The 18135-nt window shown below is 38.5% G+C and overlaps 1 protein-coding gene across 9 annotated transcripts in view; it reads left to right on the forward strand.

Moving 5' to 3' along the window:
- Positions 1–18135, forward strand: part of LCLAT1 (lysocardiolipin acyltransferase 1) — a 121349-nt gene that overhangs the window by 61917 nt on the left and 41297 nt on the right. For all 9 annotated transcript variants that reach the window (XR_016463914.1, XR_016463915.1, XR_016463917.1 and 6 more), the window contains one exon: positions 3419–3535. Coding sequence is in view for 5 of the 9 variants with exons in the window: in XM_031598613.2 (XP_031454473.1) it covers positions 3419–3535 (117 nt within the window). In the remaining 4 variants the exon portion in view is untranslated. The remainder of the gene's footprint in view (positions 1–3418; positions 3536–18135) is intronic.

Here is an 18135-nt window from a genome sequence, read left to right on the forward strand (position 1 = left end):
TTTCAGGATAGCATCAAAACCCCTTTGACCTCCTTAAGTTGCTGTATTACAATATTGTAAAAATAAATACAATGCAAAAAGGCCCGTGACTTGATAGATGTTACAAATAGAAAAGGAAAATAGTTCTTCCAGAGGACAATGATCATTGCGTTAGCTGTGTCACTTTGCTTCTAAAATCCCATTACACTAGGCTCATGAAAAGGAGGGTGGAACAATCCATTATATAAAACTTACAGTCCAGAGACAAGAGGGGCACAAACAAATGGAATATCAGGAAATAGCTGACGAGTGTTGGCTGGAGCACCAATGTCCAGCTGTTCACATTTTTAGAAAGGCATTGTAGTAAATGGAAATTAGGAAGATGCTTTGCAGATGTTTACAGTGAAATCTTTCCAAGTACAAGGAGGTGAGTGTGAGGTTTACTTCAATGCAGTGAGCAGCAGAGGTTCTGACTTTTTTTACAGTATAAAGTAGCTCTTGATCAGAAAAATAAGCTGCCCATTTACTCATTGTTTTGTATGTTGTGCAAGTAGAAGTGTTCAGCAGACAGAACTTGTTTTCATGCTGCCCTTTGTAACAGAAGTGCTAGTGAGCAGGCATATAGAGGAGTAGTTTCTGGGTGCACACAAACTGTGCAGTTTAAGATGCTTAAGGTTTTGATTGTTTTAAATTGCTAAACTAATGTGGAATTGCATAGCACTTTTGTCTCAAAGCTTTGACCCGATTTGCAGATTTGAAATCTTAATTTGCATATGCAGAAAATGAAGTAGAAACTTCCAGTGTCTTTTGGAAGAAACAGCACAGTAGCTTGAAAACCTTGTGATAAACTATTTTTAAGCACATTACTTGAATCACCACAGAATCTGGAAAAGAGCTTTAGAGCTTTTGACTTGTGTATTTTTTAGAGGAAAACTAGTGATGGTTGTCTTAATAGTACAATACAGTTATGGCTGTAAGATAGAATCCAGCTTTTCAGATGAACATTTAATACTTACGGGATTATTCTTTCCTTCTCTGCCATTCCAAGCTTTGCTTATGACTCATTTTTCAAGTTTTGCCACAACAGAGGCAAGGATCCTACAGGCAAGTTCCCTTCACTGATTCACAATAGTCTGTTTTCAACACTGAAATAGCAGTCTAGCAGACAAAAATAGGTACTCCAGTCATGAGAGACATAATACATATGCTCAAGGAAAGATGAGTTTAAGTTATGTAGCCAACTGTAATTTTAGAATTTCACACATTCTATAATTTTTACAACACTTTTATAAGATGTAATATTTTCAAGTATCTGTAGATTTTGACAACTTGGCAGGAATTAAATCTTTGGCTGTTCTTTGTTGAACCACTTGGCTGCTGTGCAGTAGTTATTTCCTTTCCTCCAAGTCCCAAGGTCAGCAGATCTTGTGCAGTAAATCTTGAGGAGTAAAGGTTTGTAAGGTTTGTAAGGCATAGGTGACATGTTACCTTATACAGGTAGCAATAGGTCACAGTGGAAAAATGCCTCATTATACTAATATGATATAGTACTTACTGATAAATAACTGTTCCAGTGAAAGAGAGACCCACATTTGCTGATAAACAATGAGCTCATGCAGTTTAGAAATTAGATACATTCATGCAAAAAAGGCATCTGGTACTATTGTGCTGATTTGTCAACGTGTTCTGTTACCCCTTTATAGGGTGAAATTTTGAATGTAAGGGAAAGAACTTGCCTATATGTAGCAGTTCTGTTAAATTATTAAGCATTGGTATGATTTTCCAATAGTTTATCTCTCATCTCTGGTAAGGTTAACTGTGGGCACTTAGAAAAAAGAGCTGTTTCTGCTTGAGAAAGATTATGAATTGCTTAGGCAATGATTTTCTTCCACAGATGTGTGCTAGGATTTCATCTTCTAAAACACCATGTGGGACTCTATAAATACTAGTTATTTAATATGTTAGTTATGTAAAATGACTTCTTGTTGCCATGGGAACATTGTATGAGTCTTTGCCTTTTAGCCCGAGGTGAGGTGCAGAAGTACCCACAACAAAGGATAAGCGCAGCCCCCAAGGCTGTTTGACTTCTGCTTTCAAGTTCCCTATGTGTAGGAGAGAACAAATTGCTGCTTCTCCACTTGTTTTGAGAAGTTTCCACTGTATCTACCTCTCTCTCCCTTAGTGGGCTCTGTTGGCAATTTGCTCTTAAAAACTTTGGATTGGTTTGCTCTGGGTAGAGTTCTTTCTGCCAGAGTTTTCATCTGGTGGTGAAGTTGCACCAGTACTTGATATTGTGTTCAGTTTTGGGCCTGTCACTACAAGAAAGACATTGGAGCCCTGGATAGTATCTGAAGAAGGGCAGTGAAGCTGTAAAGTGTCTGGAGCACAAGTCTTACGGGGAGCAACTGAGGGAGCTGGGACTGTCTGGTCTGGGGAAGAGGAGTCTTGGGGAAAACCTTAGGGCTCTCTAGGGCTGCCTGAAGGGAGGTTGTGGCAAGGTGGTGGTTGGCTCTTCTCCCAGGTAATACAGATAGGATGAGTGTAATGGCTTTGAGTTGCTCCAGGGGAGGCTCAGATTGGATAATAGAAAACATTTCTTCTCGAAAAGAGTAGCAAGGTACAGGCTGCCCTGGGAGGTGGTAGAGTCACTGTCCCTGGAGGTGTTCAAGAGCCATGGAGATGTGGCACTGAGGGATATGGTGAGTGAACATGGCAGCGATGGGCTGGTGGTTGGAATTAATGATCTTAATGGTGTTTTCAAACCTTAACAATTCAATGATTCTGTGAAATCCATGTGTCTTGGGTTTGGCCTGGTGGTCTTCCAGGTCCTTGCCAGTTCTGTTTCTGGCAGCAAGCACGTGTTATGATATTGGGTACTAGGTCAGAAAGTTTAAAATGGGGGACGTATGTGTAGAGCAGGGTGATGAATAACATGTACCATGTTCAAAATGAAGAACTAGAATACGGCTTCAGTCTTTTTGATTAACTATTTTCTTCTGCTTACTGTTTTCTTTCCAAAATAAGTTTTACATGGTTAAACTGAGATAAAATCAAACCTGCATTACTGTACACCATGGTTTGTTGATTTTAAGAAACACTAGTATTGAAGTATCTGAAGAACTATTAAATTTCAGTTTCTAGATTTCAAGTTGCATTTGAATATGAAGGATTTCCTGAGTATTTTCTTAAAAGAAATGAGCAAGTAGGAAGGCTGTTCTTGCAATATACATTGCTCTTTATCACTCCATGACACACACACACACATATATATTTATGTAACCAAAAGCATCTTGCAGTTGGCCCCCAACTGAAAAGCTCTTGCACATTTGTGTTGTGTGAATTGCTTTTCTACTCATTTTCCTGACATATCATGATTATATGTAATTCTTGACCTACATGCACACTCATAGAAAATTGTGCTTTTTCTTGTCTCCTCCAGCCAATACCAAAGCTCGCAGTAATGACTTTGCTGAAAAGAATGGACTTCGAAAATATGAGTATGTCTTACATCCACGGACTACAGGATTCACTTTTGTGGTGGAATGTCTAAGGGAAGGTAATCCTGATCTCCATTTCTACATACGTTTTTGTTTTTGAATATGCCTACTCTCCCCAGAATGGTAAAGTCAGTCTTCACAAAGCTTGAAGTCTTTCCAGAGATACTTTATGTATACTGATTACCAAAAAGGTCTTGCTTGCTGTTGTACTTAGAATGACTGCAACATGGATAGATTTGAGAGAGTTGATATGGGATACTGAAGAGGTGTAATGAATGAGAACAACATTTTTGCATTTTTTTTCAAATTCTGTAGCTTGCTTGTCAGTCTACTTCAGGAAAATAGTGGAAAAGGTCCCAAGGAATTTCAACCTTATTGTCTGTACCAGTCCTTAGCCTTCATGGGGTTGACACTGAACACACAGACATGTATTACTGTCCTCTCTCAAAAGCTTCCAGGTTCAGCTGTGAAAAAATTGCTGTGTTCAGTGGACATGGGAAATGCTGAGCAACATGCAGACGCAGCAGATCGGCTGCCCAGTGTTGTCAGCTTTTCCAGGCAGTGCTGATTTGGAGAAACTGTGTAAAACATGAGTTATGTTGCTTGGCATGTCAGTGGGTGAGAGAACATGTGGTGCTCGCTTTTTAACTAGCAATGATCTTCCATTCCTGTATTAATCTGGTGTTAAGAGACTGATTCTGTATTGTCAGGGGAACAGAGTATAGAGATGCGATTGCTTGTTAGAATGAAACATCTGGGGGATGTTGTGGAAATGGGCATTTTGATGAGATTTCTGCCAGGCTTTAGGCCATAATGGTGTAATTGTTGTAATAATACTGATATGGCAGTGATTCAAATGCAAATGAGCGAATGTTCTCAGGATGTATGAATGTATGATTGAAGAAAATAAACGTGTACAGTAAATGTAAAGTGACTTATTTATAGGCTAGTTCTTCTGGAATAAGCAATTCCAGATCTTTAACACATGTTGGTTATTCTGTTTGCCAAAGGGAGAAGTTTGAGATTATTAAAAAGAATGAGGTCCTGATGGTAGCTTTTTTTTTCCTTGCTGGAATCCTTGCTAGAAGCAGAGCTGACTTGTGTTTTGCCTGATTCCTACTTGAGCAGAAGCAATAAAAACACTGTTAATATTCGATAAATTGGATATCTTCATAATGGATTGTGTATCTACATGGCCATATATTTATCCAGCAGTCTGTGGTGGACATCTTAGATTTTCACATATCTTGAAAGTTTATTATTCATTTTGCTATAGTGAAAAATCATACGTGAAATTTCAAAATGTGTTTTATTTAAAACTTTTCAACAGTAGGTTAACCTAGTGCATAATGGTAATTCTAGCCTGGAATAAATTTTCAGTTAAAGAAACGTTCTCAACCTGGAATGTTATCAGCTTAACAAATAAGAGATTCTGTAATTACCTCAAAAATGAGTTTCATAGTTCATTTTCTAATTTTTGTCTCTTGTACTCTTTTATAAAAGATCTATGCAAATTAGATAGGTGTTGGTTTATAATAATGGAAATATTTAAAGGCAATTAGCTAATTTTACACAGCATCAAGGTAGGGAAAAAAACAAAAAACATTTCTAGATTTTTTTTTTAAGCTTTCAGATGCTTTAAGTCCTACTTTTATTTAAGGCAGGCAGATATTATGTGAAATATTAATGTCCCTCTGGCGTTTGGTACATTGCTAGGCATTGTATGCTATGTACACAATGACTGTAGGTTTTTATGTAGTATTGTATGTGTGAGAAGGTAGTTCAACTAGCATTTTCAAATACTAAATTATTACTTCCTCGTGTAAGACTTTTTCTATTGTTGCAAATGTGCTAAATATGGAACATCTGTGTGGAAATATTTTTATGGACAGCCAACCTGTAGCTGGTTTATGAGAGCATTGCAGAATATTACATATCTGCATGCCTTCATCATTTTGTATGTGAAATATTGATGTCTGGGTGGATTTTCAGATCCAAATGGCACATTTGATACCAAACATTATCATGCAGCTCTGGTTTGACTCATTTGTACTATTTTCTTACAACTCCAATTTCTGATACCAGCAATAATAAGGAAAACCAGGAGTGGTAAGGATGGTGTTAACACTGTGTCCATGTCTCAGGAATGTCATTGTGTTACAGTAGTACCAGTAATTATAAAAGTAGTGTCATTTCCTTTTTACTGGTTGTAATGGCCAGCAGAAGATGGTGTATGTGACTTTAACACTGAGGAGGGAGTGGTGATGACTTTAACATCATATTTACATGTTTGGAAGTGTCTTTATGCGTAGATGACAACCTTACTGCCCTACAGCTCTTCTGTGAATACATCTGGCTCGTGGCTGTTTTCCATTCCCAAAGCTCAAGTGTCTACTTCAGGCCTTTAGTCCCAAAATAGGCTGATGAAGTGAGGGGGAAAAATGTCATTAGTAGTTTAACTGCATTTTGAATGTTGAAAGAAACTATAATTATGCAAGAACACTGATTAATATGCATCACGAGCTATAGCATGAAAGAATTACCTGTTATTACATAAAATAAGTGACCCATCTGAATAGGAAATGAAAAAATAACCTTCAGCTAAACATTGCTTGTATCTTTATGGGAGAGTTTCTTCCTGGAGGAGGCACTATCTGCATGCTGACAGTGTAATCCTAGCAGTGACCAGTCCTTGGCATTCCATAGGTAGCACAAGCCCCCCCCGAACCACCTGAATGGATTTTTGTCTGTGATGACCAGCACACAAATTCCTATGACCACCTTCTCGCTCTTACATGGTCATTAGTTCAACTACTTGATCTCTTTTGCCCAGAGATGCTGCTAAGGTGATTGACAAGTCATTTGTAAGTTTAAAGAAGCTTAAAAAAAACCCACAGATCTGTTTACCCTCTACCAAACAGGCTGGCAGTAAAAATAGTTCAGGCAGTACATTTCTTCCTTGGCTTTTGACTCCCTCTTTTTCATTTATTTGCTTCCCCCCCACCCCACTATATCCTAGCTCTCTGTGAGTGGTAGTGCTTACCCCCCTGCACTAAATCTTTTAAACAGAAACCCAGGTAAAAGCTGACTGTATGTTCCTTTGTGCTCGGGTGCCACAATAGTGAAAATACATGCAAGTAATACTCATACTACAGTTTTTCACTGATACAAACCAAAGAACCACCCAAGAGTGAGCAGAGATGATGAACGTGCTTTAGATGGGTAATTAATAATGTACTGAGTAGAACAAGCACTACAGTTGTTGCTGTTTTTTGAGCAAGAGAAAGACATAATTTTAATTCAGCATTGTTTTGTTTTGTTTTTTTTTTTTAGAAGTGTGTTCCTTTGGCTCAATTGTAAATTTAAATAGGGTGAATTAGTGTGGCGTTGTTTGTGTGTGGTAAGAGAAAATGCACTATGGACATGTGAAGATGAAGAGTAAAAAGACCACATGGTTGTTGCATAAGGACAGCTTGCCACCTGATAATGCAGTGTAGTAGTGTGGTACTTGAAGATGTAGGAGGTGAATAAGAGAGGAAAAGAAATTTCAGTGAAGACTAATAAAGATGGAGAGGCATTAAATACACCTAGGCTAAATATAGATTAACAAAATATATGCATTTTTCACCCCTGCAAGGTGTTCCTTCATGGGAACAGTTATTGAATTTCTATTTGCAGGTTTGTGAGCTACTTCATTAATCTTTACTGATGCACGTTGCTCAGAATAGTGCCAGCCTTTTTTTTCCTTCTGTGCTTCTCTGTCCTTTGTCTATCAAAAAACTTAAATTTTATGAACTCTCTGAATTCTACACTTTGTCAGCACTGAAGCCCGTTAGTTTGGTTGTCATGGCAGCCAGAGGAATTATCCTGTGGAAGACCAAAGCTTGTTTGACCAAAGTGACTTTTGCAATCCCATATACTTTATTCACATCAGCTTAGTTGGCTATTGATAGAAAGCAGAGAGAAATGAAATAGTTGCTTTGCTGCTTTCCAACTCTTTTCACATGATTAAGTGTATCATTTGTCTTGCCTCAGCTGTTATGAATCCTAGTTTCAATGAGCACCTGGTGAAAAATTATTAGTGCTTTCCACTATATTTCCTTGGATAACAAAGGGGAACATTTCTGGAAAGACAGTCACAGCATGTTTTGATATGAATAAGCAGTGAAAAATGAACTCTATACACCAAAATGAAGATTGGTCATAATTTTATATAATAAAATAAATAATTGTTATATACCACTCTTTAATGGTCACCTTAATTCATATCAGATCCTTTCAAGCTTCAGCCTTGGAATAGATGCTATGTGTGGAGTCATTTTTGGCAGAGCTCAGCTTAATGGAAATCATCCCCTTTTATAACCTGTGCAATCTTGAAAATGACAGAAATAAGCAGGAATTCAAATAAGACATTTATAAAGCATTCCTTTAACAAAGTTAATGAAAAACATTTCTGGTTTATATAATACTTGTGATGATCTGGTTTGTTAGAGATCAGAGATCCTTCTCTGAAAGGTCAGGAAGTTACCCAGAAATTGAGTGTAGGTTTTCAGGCTCGTTGCATTTTATAAACTTTTCCTGAAGTGCCAAATGACACTGAATGTTCAGTTTCAAAAGGGTGGGAAATAATCCCAGTTGATTTGATTCAGTATGGAATGAATTCATTGAATTACACATTATCTTGACATAATATCTGCAGTTGAAGTCAATCTGTCAGGAGAAAATAGTCGTTGATAAATGTTTTCTTAAAATTGCTTCTTGGCTTTGAAGTATTTTCACAGGACTGTATAAACAGTACATGTGAAGACAGAACGAAGGTTTTAAAGCATCATTACAAGGCTGTTCATACTCTCGGAGGCAGTAATTTCTGTCAACACTAAGTTTGAACTGACCTCTTTTTGACACTTTCTGTATATCCATCACCAGCCTTTAATACCTGGATACATTGGGCTGTGTGTTCCTATAAGAGGGTTCACATTTCACTGGTTTTACAGTATGACAGTGTCAGAAGTATTTGGATTATTATAGTACTTTGTTCAGCTTCAAATTTATTTTTGGGTCATAAATTAGGCAACAGAAGAGAATACTGCAGAAAAGAGCTGCCAACTTCAGCATCCGAAAATAGAAAAAGAGAGAAATTTAACATGCTTGCCTTCATTGTGTATTCTCAGTGACAGAAATAAGCAGCAATTTGCATCTTTTTTTCTATTATTCGTTCAAAATTGATAGTTTTGCCCCAAAGTAAATGTTTATACACACAGTCATAAATTGGTCTATCTGCTGTTGTTTAAATCTGTGTTGTACAGTGCTACAGCATTTCCGTAATTGCAGATATCCCAATGTATTTCATTGCTAGGGCAGGAAAATTGTATTCAGGTATTCAATACAGTCAAGCAATTACACAGCAGAGTGGCATCCAAATGTCCTCGCTTTGCACAGAGTAAGCAGTAAGCTACCACAGAAATCCCTACATCTCTTAGGACCGCTGTGGTGATTCTGGAGTTGTTACATCATGCTTAAGTTTAATGTATTTGTGTAAATGGTGTTTGAAGTCAGGACTCCAAGTTTAGTGATTCATTAATGTGACCCTCCAACCTGAAGGAGGTGATGTATATTATCTCCCAGGGCTGCTTCTCTGTGTGGGTAAAGTGTTGCTGGGTGTTGGTACTGTGATAAAGCCAAAAGCTTGTCTTCTGTTTTAGGTGCTGCTTCCAGTTTCTGCTCTTAGAGCTTACAAGATGGATGTCATTCATTCTTCCAAATGTAAATCAAATTCTAAGCTCTAGGTGCATTAAATTTTTGTGGTTTTTTTAATGGGAAAATTGAAACAGGTGTATAAAAAAGCAAGCCTGTTATAATTCTCTTGACTGAAAAGTTTGGGCTGTTTAGAGTTAGGGAGTGTGTGGCTGAAGGTATTAAGTATACTGCTTCCTACTTTGATGCACAGAGTTTGTTTTCACCTGTACATTGAGTGCAGTGGACAGAAGTGATAGCAGAAGCAGCTGCTGAGTTACCTTCAGAGGAAGCAGGAATCAGCAGTTTCCAGGTTTGTGCCCACTTTGTGTTCTGCATAACGGGGATGCAGAGCATGAAAGGGCCCCTTCTCACATTGCAGTAAGGGCAAAGTCTGTTTTTTAGTGAAAAATAGCCTCCCTTTTTTTTAGCTGCACACACATATGACTTCCAGAATGATATGCAGGACCACTACCAAAACCTGTATGGGTTTTATGAGCTTGCTCACTGAGTAGCACTGCAGCCTCTCCGAGCAGCTCTAACATGTTTGTCATAGTTGTTCTGTGCATGTGTGAACTGAACTGCTCTGTTCTGTGAACAGGAAAGTGCAAGTGTAAGTCCTCAGTCACCTAATTTCACCTGTATGTGGATAGGATTACAGATCAAACAGCAACACTAAACAGTCATTCCTCGATGCATGGAAATCGTTTCTCCCTGGCTTGTTTTGCTCTGTGTATGTCTGCCTCCCAGAGTCATCTTTCAGATAAGACCAGTACTTAGAAATTGCAGAACTATTGTGAAAGTACTCACAGCATTCCTTTAGCTGAAAATAAGCTTTAATGTTTGCCATTATAATTGAAAACGTGTTTTCATAAGAATTGGAAGCCGTGCAGTAAATACATAGCCTCAGATATAGAAAAATATCTATAAATTGAAGACTGCATGTCTTTTGTGCCTTCTGTGTTTTGCTAGAAATTTCATAACAAATTAGCTAATGAAGGTAATCAAGGACCTTGTTCACAAATGCACTTTTTATCACTAGGCACGTCTGTAAAATTCGGTAATACAGAGAATACAGTGCAGGCTGTTATACTTCCTTACGTGTCCTGACAGTCTTTGTCATTTGCAACGAGGGAGAGAGGGCATGTTGGCTTCTTCCAGAATTGTCTGTCAATAATTACAATGTCTTGCAAACTTCTGCATGTGCACACGTTGATGTGCTTCTCAGAGTGAGCACCAGCTTTCTGTCAGATCGTTTCTGCCCTTTGTTACACACTGAAGTCTTTGTTCTTCTCTCTTCTTTCTTGTATTGCTGGAGTGGTATTCACCTCACCTGTGTGGCAGACAGCCCATTCTCTCAGTCATCCTCAGAAGGAGTTGGTTTTTTCCAAGCTGTGTTCTTCTCTCAGACGCCATTCTTTCCACCCTCCGTTGCTTTTGAGAATTAAGTGCAGCATTTCACTGCAGTATTTACAATAGATTCATGTCAGAATCACTATCTGTGGTGTGTGCAGCTTGGCAAATTTTTGTTACCTGCACATCCCTGCAATTGGAAATATTTCAGGTTTTATGACCCTGAGCCTATCAAGACCCATCAACTGTAGTAATCTTCTTAAACTCTCTTACATGTGAGTCATGGCTTGTGACAAGCAGATATACCATGTGGCAGATCATTTTCCATTGATGTCCTCACAGGTTATTAGTAGTTGCTGTAGAAACCATATTAAAAAGTTATTATTTGCCAGCAGTTAACCCGCAGTGGTATTAGAGGTTTCCAGCGTTTTCCCTTACCTTGGAATAGGCAGTATCTGTGGTAACTCTGTGTAATGTTTAATGAACGTGAACATTTTAATTTCTCCAACTGCAGGCATGGAATAATGTTAGCCCAGCACATCGCATGCGTAGAAATGAAGCTCTTGCTTGTCCGTAGATCAGAAAAAATGACTAAATACAAACTAAATCTCTTCAGATTTAAACACGTTCTTGATGTTCTTTATCTAATGTTTGTCATCTCTTCAGGATACTCTAATGAAAGGTTATTCTGGGTATTAATACTTTTTAGCTCGATGGATGAAGGACTAAACGTGTGAAGCAAGGTATATCTGCTGGCCTAGTCAGCATCTTTCCGGGTGTAGGTTTCAAAAGGTCAGTCATCTGCTTGGAGCATTTAATTGGTTTGGTTTTTTTTTTCCTATAGCATCCTTCACAGCAGTACAGGTCAGTGCAGTGCCTTGACATACTTCTGATGCTCCACCGAGTCCACACAAAACAAAATCCAGTCCCTCTTGTGGCTTTGTGCACGGTATCCTTTTGACTGGCTTGATGCTGAGAAAGCATACCGAGTGCTTTAAGAATTATCAAGTGGTTTTGGTTTTTGTGTCAGAATACTGAATGTTTTGATTGTGTTTAAAGACTTATGGCGGCAGGACAGATAGTAGGTGAGCCTCAGATGAAGGTCAGGTTTATTAGTTACTACTTGTTTTTGTCAGTACATGACCCATAATTTTGCAGGTGATGTTGGTTGGATTAGTAGCATATTTAATTATTGCTGAAGTTGAAATTAATTCCTCTAAAATAGATGAATATAATCGTTACCTATTTATTTCACACGGCCTTACCAGATGCTGTACATACCATATCCATTTCTCAGCTCTGTTTATTAGTAAGGCAAATACTATCTTCAAGCAGTCTTGAGTGCATGCTTTTCCAGGACAAAATAGTTTTAGTTAGATGATGTTTCCTGATGTGTTATATTAGAAAAATAGCAGCATCTATAGGCTGAATAGACTAATCCCAAATCAGTGTTCCATTGTAGTGGAGATTCTCAATCATGTTTAATGGATTCCCCACTCTTCCACTTTTTGCAGATGCTGGCTCTTTTCACTTCCAGCTGCATTAAAGTTGCTGCAAATGTATTTTGTGTATTTCTGATATCACATTTCTATATGAGTAATTGCTGGCAGGGGAGAAGATTCATTTGGAGTCACTTCAGTTACTGAAAATGCTGGAATCCTTACACTGTTGATACACTGTTGATACTGTAAGATAGTAATAAAACTTAAAATCTCCTCTACTCATGGAATTTGCTGCTTATATGTTGTTAAACTACAAGCAGATTTTATTCTTTCATTCCTCTCTGCTGTTGCAGCTTCAGCTCATTCCTTTTGCTCTCCTCCCAATCCCCTGTCACTGTTTTGAGGGCATACAAAAATTAGCCCAGCATTTTACTTCTCCAGGCTGACTCGTATCCCTGAGGTTTGGCAGTCATTTGTAAGGCTCTACTCCAGAGACTGAGAGGAGTGCCACATTCATGAGCCCTGGATGTTGCTATGGTACTGATACTGAAAACTGAAAAACATAAGAGGGCAGAGGAGCTTGGGAAAAATTGTAGTAGAGTATAAATCTGTTTTAAAATAGATTTTTATCAAAACACAAACTTCAGCATAAACTCAACTCTCCACTTCATTCATCACCTTGTATGTGATCTGAAATATTGTTGTCTTTGAGACCTATTTTGTCAACCTTTTCCTGAACTGCAGGATTCCAGAGGGCACTGCTGTCAGTATTCTCACTAAACATTGGTAGATATAGGAAGGGTTTCCCTGTAACCTGTATGTTCTGTGCCAGTTATTTGAAGAACTATGCAATGTGAATTAGCTGAAGTATATACGATTATAATATAGACAGATTCAAGTAAGAATGTATTTTCCCATTGTTTCATTTTCCTGTGGAACAGCTGCCATCTGAGAACTGCAGGACTGTGTTTGATATACATTCTCTGCAGCGATCTCCCCAGTCCCATTTCATACTGTTAAGAGCTAGTTCTCATATCTTAGAAAAAGCCTCTCTGAAATGCGTATCAGCTGCATTTAGACAGATGCAAGTCTTTGGTTTTGTTTGCATTGCTAGTCATTGTTGACCTTGCAGTACAGCAATAAAAGTGAGTGCTCTTAGTTGTTATAAAGCAGTTGCTGAAGCAGGGACTTGAGCATCCTTCTGGTTGGCTTGCTCTGATAACCAGTCCTTCACTGCTCTGAAAGGAACTGGCCCGTCCTGATGGTTTAAGGCATTACACAGACAGTAAGCACATCTATTAGGAGGAAGGCATAACGTGCACAATAAATAAAAAGAGACATTTTCAGAAATGCTTCAGACGCTTTGGAATTCGTGAGCAATGGCGCGTTTGTGTTGCCTGGAAGTTGCTATGGGTACTGATGTTGAAAAGCCAAACAGACAGAGAGCAGACCTTAGGGACATAAGTCCCATTTAAAATCCTATAAGAATGACTGTTCTTTAAATCTGCTTGGATGCTTTTAAAAAAGCTTCCCTCGAAAGGATTGTTAGCCTAAGTGCTCTCCAGGTTCATCCCATCAGCAGCACTGCTGTGATTTAACCAGTCCTTTTTTTCCCTTTCTTTACTTACCCAAAAAGTATTCTTTCCAAAAGACCTGAAAGCTCCTTGGCTTTCTGTGTGAACTCTTGCTTTGCTCTTCTTGCAGCATGAATCAGATAATTAAATGAAACATATACTCAGCAGCTATGTGGCTTCTTCCCATTCTTCACATATCTGTTCAGACTGTGTTTTGTTGAAGCTGAGATTTTGTTCTGGTGTGTCTAAAACAACCATTCGCACAGCGACATTAGTATTGTTGAAGGTACCAATGAAGCTGCAGCTGCTGCAAATAGAGCATTCTGCATGTCCACAGCATTGCAAATATTTAACAAACCTGTTCACAATGCCAAGAAGCCGCAGAGGTTTATTAGGGTTTCTGCCACCTGTGGTGCTAATGAACTCAGTAGACATTACACACTAAGACGTGCACATAAGTATGCAGTCAAATTTAAAATATATACACAATTCCTGATTTATAGTAGCACTGCTGTACATTAGGAGAGAACATTTTGAAGGCTTACTCACCTCCTTGCAGGGATGAACTGTCTTGACTTAGTCTCATGCCTTTCAGTATTATCTGACACATTTTGTAATCAACCAGCAGCATATTCTTTTTCATGTCATCTTGTTTGTATAGCAGTGAACAGTACAGAACTCATGAAAATAAAAGACATGCTGATAGAATATAATGAGTCTATGGCTTGCATGGCATATTTTTTGTGTAAGGTAGACTATATCATGTACATATAAAAAACTGTACATGTAGAGAGATGTATCCATATATATATATATATATATATATATATATATATATATATATAGTGGTTTTGGTAGCTATTTTCTGTCTTACTTGGCTAACTGCCTAGGATGAAGATTGAATTTTAAAATGTTGTTTGTATAGCAACTGTTTCTTACTCTTTGTGATTTTATGCAGTAGGAACCTGTCTGAGCTGACCGGAAAGCTCCGTCACAAGATCAGGGCAGCTTTACACTTGAAGTGAAAAGACTGTGATAATGTAGCCAGTGTAGATTTCAGCCAGCCCAGAATATGAACAAGGTGAAGTCACTCCATCTGCGAAATATCCTTGGGCATCCTCAAGCCAGGATGTCAGAGCTGTTTTTCAGAAGGAGTTTCACTGACTTCTTGCTCCATTGCTTCCTCATAGCTGAGGAAACTCAGTAGGTGAAACTTGAAAAAATTCCAGGATTCGCTGTCTGGATGATCTGTCCTGACCTACAAGTCAAATGGCCTCATAAGGTGTTGCAGAGTAAAATAGAAGTGTTGAATGCTCAGATTGCATAACGAAATGCCCAGAAACAGGAATTTCAATAAGTGAGATTGAATGCAGCCCTCTTGTGGTGTGTGCTTTTGAGTGAGAGAGCAAGCATTCTTTTGCCAGCCTGGTAATTGCATTATTTTAGTAGAAAAGTTGTGGCAATTACAAAAGGATGGAAGTTCTGGAGACAGCTGAAAGAAGGGTTTTGAGGATGTACCATGGCAGAACATTCTCAAATCCAGATCTTATAAATGTAATATGTTTCATATCTACATGTAATCCAGAGTAAACTTAGAGAAGCAGTGCTATATTAGATGGGATATTTGAATAGGTTACATAATAAGCATTGTCCATCTCTCAAATTGCATCTTCTAAAAAAAAAAGTTCCAATTTTTAAGTGGTATGTTTTTTCAGTGACTTTTCTAAATGGCACTTCTATTTTATGGAACAGAAACATCATGTCATTTTCTCCATGGAGTTTGCAATGCATATCTGATGTGGAGAAATAAAAGAGCAGTTATTGTGAAAAGGAACATCAGCACAGTTGTAATCCCAGAAGTACAACACTTCACAAAATTTTTTCTCTTAAAAAAGTAAATGCAATAACAAGTGAATTATAAACAAGTAAGAACGTGAGCAATATGCTGGTCAGTTTTTTGTCACAAGACAAACACTATTGAAAACTGCATGTAAAGTATATTTTGTCAGATATTCAACGCATGCTGTAGCTAAAATGGAAAGTTCTGTAGAGCCAAATGATAGCACTAAGTGAATTGGCATTTGACTTAGTTTTCCAGTGGTTTGGTGGTATTAATAATGCAGCAGAAGGACAGGATATCCTTCAACTAAGTCAGTGTGAAAAAGGAGTTGCATTAACATTCCAGTGAACTCTGAGGACTGGGCATGCTTACTCATTAGAAAAAAAATAACTATGGGCAAGCAAATTTCATGTTTGAAAATGTTCTTTGAATTTCAGAAAATATCCAAATGTGACTGATCAGAAATTGTTTTCATGCATAGTGTAGGTATAAAATACCTTTTCAGGATGCCATTGTAATTCATCAGATGCAATGTTCAGCAGGGTTTATTATACAGCAGGATGTTCGGAACCAAATAAATACAGTGGAGAGTCTGGTTAAATAGGAATAAGCCAGAAGAGTTAAAGTTACAAGAGAAATAAAATGCTGACATAGATTCAGATAAACTGTTCTTTCTGTTGTTTTTCCATGGTAGTCTACGTTAGTTAAAACCAAGGACCAGTTAACCAGCATGCTTATATACTGTGGTCATGTTTAGATGAAGATCACAAATACTCTGATTTATCACCCAAGATGATATGAGATAGTTGTGAAGGACGTGGTGCTTATCAGTGGAACCTTGGAGTTGAGAGAGGTTAATTGGAAGTTATGAGGTGCAAGTTAATGAATGGATAGATCAGAAAGCAGTGTGCCTTGTTATGATTTTTGTCACCACAGACATCAGAGCACTTGTGTTATCAGAACAGTCAAATTAGTCCAGCCTTCAAAACAGTGTGTGCAGTTCTGCCGAAATGGAAGGTGACCATCTGGCAGCTTACAGTAATTTTAGAGCTCACTGCCTTTACTGGTGTACCCTATCCGGAATTCTGTGCTTAGATTCTAGCTTGATGTCCAGCTACATCTTTATCAGCCTACAATTTCTTCTAGGTGAATTACTGTTTGCAGTGTTACACAGCCGCTTAGGATCATCCAAATTCATTGTCTGTTCCACTTCTGTGACTTTTTTTGAAGGATTTCCTCATACACATCCCTACAGTAAGTATTCATAATGCACTTTCATTTCCTCCTTCACTAAATTATTGCAGTTTTATCCTGTGTACCGTGCTAGAAAGGTCTTTGAAGAGCGTTGTAAGTTGCCTCACCAATTCTCTGGAAGCTGAAGTCAGTTCTTTAGGTTCCTTCTCTGCCATGCCACTCTGTCTTTTGTTTCTGTTTTCATTTGGGTGTGGAAGGAGGAAGCTTTCAATTCTGACGTTCAAGAGAAGAAAGAAGACTCCAAGCCTTCATAACTTGTTTTTTGGACGTTTCTTCCGTGTATGTCTCTTCTTTATGCACTTTCTGCCTTTGAAAGTGTCTTAGTGAGCTTTCTGCCAATTCCTTCAGTACCCTTGGTTTGATCCTGTCTGGCCCCATAGATCTGTGTATGTTCAAACGATGTATTATGTCAACAACCATTTCACCTTGGATTATTCCCTCTGTCTTCCAGCTCAGCAGGCTGAGTACCCTGGGAACAATTAGTGTTACTAATAAAGACCGAGGCAAAGGCATTAAGTATCTCAGCCTTTTTCTCATCTCTCAGCATTGTTTCCATCCTGCATTCCATAAGGGTGGAGCTTTTCCATAGTCCTCCTTTTGTCATTTGCATATTTATGAAACCATTTTAAATTGTCTCCTAATGTAGTAAGCAAGTTAAGTTCTAGCTGGGCTTTGGCCCATCTAATTTCCTCCCTGCAAAACCTCAGAACATATTCATGGTTGTTCTTTATTGTTTGCCCCTTCTTCCAAAGGTCATTTACTCTCTTTTCTTTTCCCAAGTTCCAGAAGAAGCTGTCTGTTCAGCCAGGCTTGTCGTCATCTCTGCTTGCTTGTCTTTTAGCAGATAGAGATGACCTGCTCCCTTGAATATCCGGCCTTACTGGACTCCTTTGCCCTTTAGAGCTTCCTCTCAAGCAAGAGACTCTGTTAACCAAGTCTCTAAATAAGACAAAATCAGCCCTATGAAAATCCACAGTGGCTGTTCTGCTGACCACCCTCCTTGCTTCACCAGGGATTGAGAACTTACCATCTCATGGTCGGTATGCCTTTATCTTGGCAGTATTTCCAGCTCAGCGTTACTGAGGGCTTTCTTACTTGGCTGCTTTGCCCACCAGATATATTTGGATCCTTCTTTTGTCCTTTGTTATCCAGAAGAAATTATACAACCCTGTATTTCAAGCGTATGGGATGTTTTGATTGAAATTGCAAAAATGCAAGTGGGGTTGATTGAGTTCAGTAGTTTCCTGTTGTTTACCAACATAGGACGGTCAAGATTACACAGTAGAGCCAGTTTGGAATTGCTGTTTTCTATTTAATAAACAGTCATGACTAATAATGCCCCGACTGCCAAACTTGCAGCCTGGATGACATCGGGCCAGCTGGTGGCTCTCAAAGTGGTTTGTTTCTAATGGGCTGTGGGCACAAATGATCATGTCTGTCAGATCTGAAGGCAGGTCAGTGCT

Source organism: Phasianus colchicus, chromosome 2 (assembly GCF_987193195.1).
Source record: "Phasianus colchicus chromosome 2, bPhaCol1.hap1.1, whole genome shotgun sequence".
NCBI classification, from domain to species: domain Eukaryota; kingdom Metazoa; phylum Chordata; class Aves; order Galliformes; family Phasianidae; genus Phasianus; species Phasianus colchicus.